Source organism: Bradysia coprophila, chromosome IV, assembly GCF_014529535.1.
Source record: "Bradysia coprophila strain Holo2 chromosome IV, BU_Bcop_v1, whole genome shotgun sequence".
Lineage (NCBI taxonomy): Eukaryota > Metazoa > Arthropoda > Insecta > Diptera > Sciaridae > Bradysia > Bradysia coprophila.
This window is the reverse complement of record NC_050738.1, coordinates 11998159-12007825: the sequence shown is the minus strand read 5'-3', so window position 1 is coordinate 12007825 and position 9667 is coordinate 11998159. Positions and strand designations below refer to the sequence as shown.

At 35.4% G+C, this 9667-nt stretch overlaps 1 protein-coding gene across 1 annotated transcript; it reads left to right on the top strand.

The window, feature by feature from the left end:
* Positions 1-2633: 2633 nt before the first annotated feature.
* On the top strand, positions 2634-8586 carry LOC119066284 (acidic amino acid decarboxylase GADL1). Its single transcript, XM_037168652.1, has 8 exons — positions 2634-3496; positions 3558-3704; positions 4016-4148; positions 4261-4365; positions 5353-5429; positions 5493-5548; positions 7866-7992; positions 8061-8586. The coding sequence occupies exons 1-8, from the start codon at positions 2969-2971 to the stop codon at positions 8529-8531; spliced, it is 1644 nt and encodes a 547-aa protein (XP_037024547.1). The 5' UTR covers positions 2634-2968; the 3' UTR covers positions 8532-8586.
* The last annotated feature ends 1081 nt before the right edge of the window (positions 8587-9667 follow it).

The window sequence follows — 9667 nt, the reverse complement described above, 5'->3', positions numbered from 1 at the left end:
AGAGAAGAACCGAATTGCAAAGGAGAGACACGATCAATGACATTAAAAGTCTAAATGACTAGAAAATTAGAAAAAAATTTGCAAACATTAATCGTCGTTCAATGCTAAAACTGACAGTTTTTCGGCTTGGCACCCAATCTTATTCATTTTAGAACACCAAGAGCTATTCAAATCACCCAAGATATCCAGAAATTTTCGGTTTTGTAAAATGGTTAAAAATGCCGATTATCTTTGGAGGCTTACCTATTTTCTGTGGTAGAATCTCACATTCTATGCCTTTAATTGTAATGTTTATTTTTACAGACATTTTAAACTAATAGCAACGTCTTCGGGCTAACAGATTTTAAGCCATGAAGTCTACATTAGTGTGAACAACACGTTCTGTTTTTCAAAATGGTTAAAAATGTAGATTATCTTTGAATGTTGCCATACTTCCTGTTCCTTTGCTTGATAGCATAACTTAGCACATCAGATAAAAGCCCACTAAAAATTTAATAGTTGATGTATTTTACGGTTTGTCAAGGAAACGTTTAAAAAATTTCTGATTATGATCAAAATTAACTGTGTCACATATAAATTGCTGTTCATAATTCATTGACCTTTTTCATTAGTCCGACAAAATGATTCCGTTTTCTTTGAAGCGGATAGTTTCATTTAGATATTTAGGTCTGTGACAAGCTGCAACTGAACTGCTATCTAATTACAGAATCTGTTTCTTATTTTGTTTAGAGCGTCACATCATATTTCGCATAAAATCTATTACTTCATTGATTTTAACATATGCTTGATTATATAAAGCCGCTTCCATACCTCATTGCCTATTTTTCCAAACGTTGTAGATAACAGATGACTAAGAATTTCTAAGAGAGTGCAATTGACACCGTGTCCAATTTGTAACACCTGTACCCTATCCAAGATGGAAGTCGTTCAGAATTATTTAACATAAGTGTATGAAGTGAAATAGAAATGGTTTTCCAATGAAAAAGACAATAATTTTGTCGGACTAATAAAACGAGGTCAATAAATTATGAGCGGCAATATAATATGACACACTAAATTTACTAAACTTTTCCTTGACTGACCGTAAAACATTTCAACGATAAAATTCTGACTTGGCTTTTGTCTGAAATGCTAAGTCACTCTTATCTATACCAATTGGAGTCGTATGCTTAAATATTCTTTTTGTATATAAATTTTCTGCAGTCAATTAATTATTATGTCGAATCGGAAGTGGCCTTCAATAGTTTAAATATAAAAGTGTATGTCCGACCTGCGAGTATATATTTATACGGTTTTTAGATAAACATAACAGATACTTGGAATTTATGCTATGTATTATAAAACTTTCAAAGTTTTTGCGAGGAAATGAGTTACAAAATATTTAAGACACCGAGCCAATACTAATACATTGCAACTTGAAAGAGAAGAAAAAAACATCGACGATAGAAGTCTGTACGCGCCTCATTCAAATGTGTTGTTATACTTTTTCAAAACCGGCAAAAGGTGTGCTTTATGAATTAATCTCGAGCCACACACATGAACAGGTAATACTTTTACATAACAAAATGTAGCGAGTTCCTCTGCAAATAGATTAAAAACAATTACTTTCACTTAAGAACGATTGACCATGAAAACATTTATTGTTTCAAGCAAGATGTTGTTTTGAATGATATTTTTGCGACAACTTTGTTAAGTTGATTTGAAGCGCTTGATAACGAGCACCATTTGGAAAGAGTGATCACGAAGGACTAATTCAACTAAAGAACACTTTCCATATAATATGTTCATCGCACGCACCCTAAGGTATTCGAAGAAGAGGCAATTGTAAGCAAGAGACACCAAATTTACGGACTGCGGAAATGATACAAAATCTGGATTACTGTAAAAATAATTTGTAGTTTGGGTAGGATCAAAAACCAATGTGAACAAAGACTAACTGAAACTACATACAACTTGCGAGGAGATCACTAATTGGGTGAGAAACAAATCTCTTTATCTGCTCGTGCGAAAAACAGATAAGTAATGTCGACATTACCTATCTGCTTTTAAGGAGGTAAAGTGGGTTCTCGCACACGCAGATAAAATATAGTACCTAACTGCTTCTAAATTTTTATTCTGCCTTCGGTTTGGGCTATAAACCAACCCACTGGCCCAAAATAAAAATTTTGGAAGCAGGTAAGTAATGTACTTTTTCCTTTACAATATTCTAATGATTTTCTCAATCCTCAACCGAGTTTTTACTAATTCTGATTCACAGCAGCTAATGCAAAAAAGACGGAGAAAACAAACAATATTTTGATGTATCACTGAAAGCTCATCTGATTTTGCAATATTATTTTGATATAATACACGCTACGTCTAAAATTGTCTCTCGGTGAAATAAAATGTGAATAACTCGAGTTAATATGTTCCTTCGAAATCTTAGTTATTTATAGTAAACATTTTTGCATGTGCAACAACATCGTCTCTGTCTCACCCCGACTTGTATGTATCCGACATTTTGTTCTAAGCAACAATGTATAACTTACATTTCAATGAGGTGCTTTTTCATTCACAAATCTAATCCCTGTACATAATGCATTACATAGCTTAATAACCTACAATCAATTCTGAGAACATGTAATGTGCACCACACTGTGAAAAACCGTCGTTGGTTTCGGATCGGACGGTTTAATTAAATCACTTAAATGCAAGTTTTTCTTTTCTTTATTTTTATTTTTTAAATTAAACGAAACATATCAGAATTTATTGTGAATTTGATTGATATAGTGGTAATCACCTTGAAACATCTGACAGAGTATTGGAATAGTATTTATAAGAAGGTAGTTAAAACGACGTTGGCAGTCTACACGGCGCTATTCGTTGGAACTATCCGCGAGTGAATTTTCGTTTTATTTATTTTTTGTTTAACAACAATTTTCAATTCAAAATCAGTTTTTTTGAAATTGTGTGTGAAAACGGAAACACTATGCCAGCTCGCGGTGATTTAACAATGGAAAGTTTAGCGGAAGAAACGAATGTTTCTAGTGGGTCCGAGTGTACAGGACTATCGGAAGATGAAGATTTGATAATAAATCATCACAGTAACAAGTGCCGTGTATCCACTCCGACAGTTAAAGAGGCTAACGATAATCATGAACGGTTCGAAAGTTTGCCCATACGTTCGGTGCATGAAACGTTTCTGCGTAATTGCATTGAAGAGATTTTAAATTCGGCCGTTTTCAGTGCAACTGATCGGGCGAACAAAGTTGTAGAGTTTAAAAATCCCGAAATTTTATCAAATATTTTGGATTTGAAACTGAAAAGCAACAGTGATTCGGATGAGAAGTTGTTGCAGTTATTGAAGGACACCATCAAATATTCGGTTAAAACAGGCCATCCTTACTTTGTCAATCAATTATTTTCGGGCGTCGATCCATATGCATTGGCTGGCCAATGGTTAACCGACGCATTGAATCCAAGTGTGTACACGTATGAAGTGTCTCCTGTATTTACCGTATGTCTGAGATGTGACGTTACTTGTTCAGATGTTGAATTAACGGATATTTCCCTTTCAGCTGATGGAAGAAGTTGTTCTGGAGGAAATGAGAAAAATTGTTGGGTACGAGAATGGAGTGGGTGATGGCTTGTTCGTTCCGGGAGGATCGATAGCTAACGGATACGCCATCAGTTGTGCTAGATATAAATACATGCCTGACGCCAAGGTGAGAGAAAAAATATTTAGTCCCAAGAATCCCAAGAATGTCCAAAACGTATATAAGGCAGTGCATGTGTACACACCTATAACTAATACTACTAACTGAAAAATGTGTACATTCATAGGTACTTATAGTTATTTGCCAATAAACAACATGCAGCTCATGCAAATAAATTGAGATAAAAATAAAACTTTTGATCGACTTTGACCGAGAACTTTCTAATTTAAATTTAGTCTCGACACTACAGTATTAGCACATCGCCAAACGGAATTCACTTCTATTGTTCTAAAAAAAATGTTTTTCTTTCTTTGTTTCAGTCAAAAGGACTATGCAATTTACCTAGACTCGTTATGTTCACATCGGAGGACTCGCATTATTCAGTGCAGAAGCTCGCAAGCTTTATGGGCATTGGGTCGGATAATGTTTACAAAATCAAAACCGACATGAGAGGTGAATAGAAAATGTTAAAAACAAGATGAAGTTCAGCTACAATCGTAGACACGATATATGTGGCGTAGAATGGAAAATGTTAGCATTTCTTGTAACATCGAAAATGTTTCAGGTAAACTCAGAGTCGATCATTTGGAAATGGAAATTGAACGAGTCAAAACGGAAGGAAATGCAATTCCATTTATGGTGTCAGCAACAGCCGGTACAACGGTTTTGGGTAAGGTGTATTAGTCTAAGTTCATCTTGTTGGACCTTTTTTCTACTATTTTTATCAATGTTCTCTAAATGAAGCAGTTTTTTTAACAAATCCATGCGATCCTGCTATTTCAATTACCATTTTATAATAGCTTTGTCTTTTGAATTTGTGTTCAAACCTATCAGACACAGTTGCTGCATTGTTTGTTATTAGCAAAAGTGATAAAAATAAACAATGAGATCTGCAGCTAATATCTTCTTATATAACCGAATCACGGTCAAAAAAGTTGAAGTAAAAGATTTTGTATTTCTATCGCCGTTATCAATAACTTACTTTACTCACACGCGAAACTCTTCCTAAAATTCGTAAAACTTACAAGAACGGAATTAAGACAGGTAGTTGCGGGTGAATACTAATACTAATACTAATACTAACAATCATCTCCACAGAATAGATCGGTCTACTAAGACTATCTGTTCTTGTGGCCTGGCACCTGAGAGTGGTAAATGTTCTTACGGATTGTTCACTTTTCACCAACCTCAGGTTTTTCACTTCCAGAGGTATTAAAAATCCCTTTCTTTCTATTGTCACAACCACTACTAAGTCCAAAAATACATACGAGGATATGAGGATATGTCACCTTTAGATTAAAAGCGCCTGGATTTTAATAAGGTTATTATATTAATCTTATTGAAAACCAAGAAATTCTCTTATATATGTAATAAAGCCAGGAAATAGGGAACGAAAGATCTTTGGTCTGGTTTGTTGAATCTCAAAAATCAGCCTCCCAAACGGTAATGAGGAAATTGTAATGAGGAATCTCGCGCCGGCATGATTCACAATGACTCACAGAGTGACATGCTCCTTATACAAAATGTGTCATTTTGTATGTCATTGTGTTTCACGCCGGCGCGAGATTCCTAGCAGCCGAGAAATTGAAATCATCAATCTATCTATCATGTCTTCATACCCTTTTCGACTGTTTGACCACAATAACATTTTTATTAGGCGCCTTCGATCCGCTCGACGATATCGCTGATCTATGCAAGAAACACAATTTGTGGATGCACGTGGATGCAGCTTGGGTACTTTTGAATAATTTATTTATTTGGTTTTAATAAAATGGACTTAACTTTTATCTATCGCAGGGTGGAGGTGCATTGATGTCACAAAAATATCGAGCTCTTCTGAAGGGTATTGAAAGGTAAATGATTGGTTCTAAAAATGAGTGCAATCTTCATTAAAACTCCTTGAAACAAATATATAAAATGAAGCGATTACGCTTAACGTTCTATTTAGTGAATGTTAAAATCATTGAAGTAAAAGATTTTCTAATAAACACCAAAGAAGATAGTTCTACCAGCAGAAGTAACGGTTGAAACAATTATGCCGTGATACGACTGTCATTTGTAAAAAGATTAACATACTTTTCACATTACGTGCATAGCTACTCTTGAAAAGTTCAATCACTTCGAACGACCAACGAGCAAAAACAAATAAAAATAAAACACGAACGCATATTATATAGTCGTTGAGTGAGATTTTTTTAACTTTACCATTTTATTGAGTTAATCAAAGGCCAAGGCTACGGTTGTAGATACATGAAAAATCATTCAAATGTATTCGATTTCCGGCAATAAATATATGACCGATTGTGAGCAATGCTCACAATTTTTAATAATTTCAAGAAAAACTTAAATAATTAACCGGGAGTTGCGGGAAATCAGAAACAAAACTACATTTTTTATTTACATCTTTAAAAAAAATTTCTATTTAAAATCGCTTGATAAGATTTTAGTGTAGACAATTGAGTCGTTCAACTTTACTATTGCATAGAAAAATAGGTCAGCATCCTCTTAAATTTTTTTGTGTAACAGTAACTTATTAACCGTACGAAGAAACACCTTTGGTTTTTTGGCTAAAACATGAAGAATCGTTTTTTTAACTGTGAAAATTCTATGTCTCCAGTTTCGTGGCTGATCACAATGTGAATGTGAGATACTCTCAGAGTTCTACAACAACCAAATACAAAGTATACAGTAGAAGGTTCCAAAAATAACCAAATAAAATTGTACCAAGTTATACAAATCGAAACACTCCGATCCGAAACATGTTTCGAAAACTCTGCAGAATTCTGCGAATCTTGAAGACAGTGATACCGTACATCAAATGCAATGGAAGCGAAGGGAAAATGAATTTTGCCTGGTTTATGGTCCTCATAGACAGAGGACCTCGGCATTGCACGATATTTGTTTCTAAATTTGGTCACCCATGTCAAAAATGGTCTAAAATATCAGTCGATACTGTCCAGAATCTGGAAATAATCTGCAATTCTGGAAAAATTGGTCACTTACATCAAACGCAATGGAGGCGAAACGAAATTTAATTTTGCCTGGTTTATGGCATACATAGACAGAGGACCTGGGCATTGCACGATATTTATTCCAAAACAGGGTCACCCATATCAAAAATAAGTCGAAATATTAATTTGAAATCAGTCGATACCGTGCAATATTGCACGGTAACGACGGTTTATTTACCCATTTTTCACGCTATTTTTGATATGGGTGACCCTGTTTTGGAATAAATATCGTGCAATGCCCAGGTCCTCTGTCTATGTATGCCATAAACCAGACAAAATTAAATTTCGTTTCGCCTCCATTGCGTTTGATGTAAGTGACCAATTTTTCCAGAATTGCAGATTATTTCCAGATTCTGGACAGTATCGACTGATATTTTAGACCATTTTTGACATGGGTGACCAAATTTAGAAACAAATATCGTGCAATGCCGAGGTCCTCTGTCTATGAGGACCATAAACCAGGCAAAATTCATTTTCCCTTCGCTTCCATTGCATTTGATGTACGGTATCACTGTCTTCAAGATTCGCAGAATTCTGCAGAGTCTTCGAAACATGTTTCGGATCGGAGTGTTTCGATTTGTATGACTTGGTACAATTTTATTTGGTTATTTTTGGAACCTTCTACTGTATACTTTGTATTTGGTTGTTGTAGAACTCTGAGAGTATCTCACATTCACATTGTGATCAGCCACGAAACTGGAGACATAGAATTTTCACAGTTAAAAAAATCGATTCTTCATGTTTTAGCCAAAAATCCAAAGGTGTTTCTTCGTACAGTTAATAAGTTACTGTTACACAAAAAATTTAAGAGGATGCTGACCTATTTTTCTATGCAATAGTAAAGTTGTATGACTCAATTGTCTACACTAAAATCTTATCAAGCGATTTTAAATAGAATTTTTTTTTTAAAGATGTAAATAAAAAATGTAGTTTTGTTTCTGATTTCCCGCATCTCCCCGCCGAACAACCTACCTATTAGTTCAATTAAGCTTGAATCAATTGTATCAATTAACTTATCGATATAATTACAAAAAAAAATGAAGTCATTGCATGCTAGCTGGTGGTGTTGCATCACCGATATTATAATTATGAAAATTAGTATGCAGCTGGGTTTTTCGCATTTTCTAACATTTTTCGTTTTCGAATTAATAATTCTCAGATCAGACAGTGTCACCTGGAATCCCCATAAATTATTAGCTGCCCCGCAACAGTGTTCAACATTTCTCACAAGACACCAAGGCATTTTATCACCATGCCATTCAACAAACGCAACGTACCTCTTCCAGGTATGAAAATTTTTCGTCTGAAATTCATTCAGATTTCATCCACAAAATGTTTTCTCCTCCACTTGCAGAAGGATAAATTCTACGACACCAAGTACGACACTGGTGACAAACACATCCAATGCGGCCGTCGTGCCGATGTTTTGAAATTTTGGTTTATGTGGCGTGCTAAAGGTACAATTGGCTTTGAGGCTCATATTGATCGCGTGTTCGGAAATGCAGAATACTTTACGCAGCAAATTAAGCAACGGAAAGATTTTGAAATGGTACTTGATCAGCCGGAATGTACAAACATTTGTTTCTGGTATATTCCGCCGAGCTTACAAAACGTTCCGCGAGACGATGACTTCCGAGGAAGAATTCATCGCGTAGCGCCAAAGATTAAAGAGAGAATGATGAAAGAGGGGACGATGATGATGACCTATCAGCCGTTGAAGGAGAAGCCAAATTTCTTTCGATTAGTTTTACAAAATTCAGCCCTCAACAAAGACGATATGCTGCACATTATTGACGAGATCGAGCGATTGGGATGTGATTTGTAAATTACTATTTATGACTCGATACGTGGATAAAATATATAACGAAGGTTTTACTGAACTGACCTCGTTTAAATTCCTTCCTTGTTTTAGCGGATGATCTTTCTCACCCCTTAAATCTAACCTGTTCGGGATAAACAACGTCCCATATGTTATCACCTATTTTGTCCCTATTCCCGATAAAAGATGAATAAATATTCGTCCAAAAGAGGCTGAATGGACAAAATTCGTCTTTGTGTACATGCTCGATTTATAAAAAAAAGACAAAAATAAACAAAAACTTTTAAAGTGAGGAACTCTACTTTACCTAGAGCCTGCAAATTTTGAATTGTACAATCCTTTGTATATATATACCAATGATACAGCTGGATTTGTAGCATTTTTGAGGTGAACAGCGGTAAGTTCCTATCATTCTAATATTCCTGTGATGGAGTATTCATTCCTAATCATAGAACTCACGGATTTAGTGGTTAGCGGTTTTTTTAGGTCACTTTTTTGGGATCCCCAAATATTTAGGACATTTTTCCAGTCCCAGAAAAACGTTCTTTCATAAAATGTCGGCAACGAATGAGGCTCACAAGCAAAACAAACCCCATAAGAAAATGTTGCTTTTTAACGGAGATATTCAAGTTTTTAGTTTTACACTTAACCGGTTATTTTGGGAAACGGTCAAAATGTCAGCACGCGGAACGTTTTTTCTTTCGACATAAGAACCCAGACTACTGTGGTAATTGATCTAAGTTTATGAATTCACTACTCGACACCCGGTACGTTGCATTTACGAGTTCGAAAACCTGTGGGTGTTTTTCCCTCTTGATTATAAATCCAGAAAAAAAAAATTTCTAGGACGTCTGGATCAGGAGCTAGATCTATTTTAAGTTAAATGGGAATCAGGAGTGAAAAATACCCATAGGTTTCCGAACTCGTAACTGCAGCAATTTTTTATCTACCATCTGTAGAGTAGTGTTACCAGCAGAAAATATCAGATGACCAAACGTCGAAGCTATTACCAAGGATTTAGGAGAGGACGACACGAAAATACAGTGTCGTCCAACGTCGAGACGAATGATTTGGTGCGAAAATGGTCCATTCCGACGTATCTGTGGCGAGTTTTCCGGTCTATATACATCAGCAAGACCTTC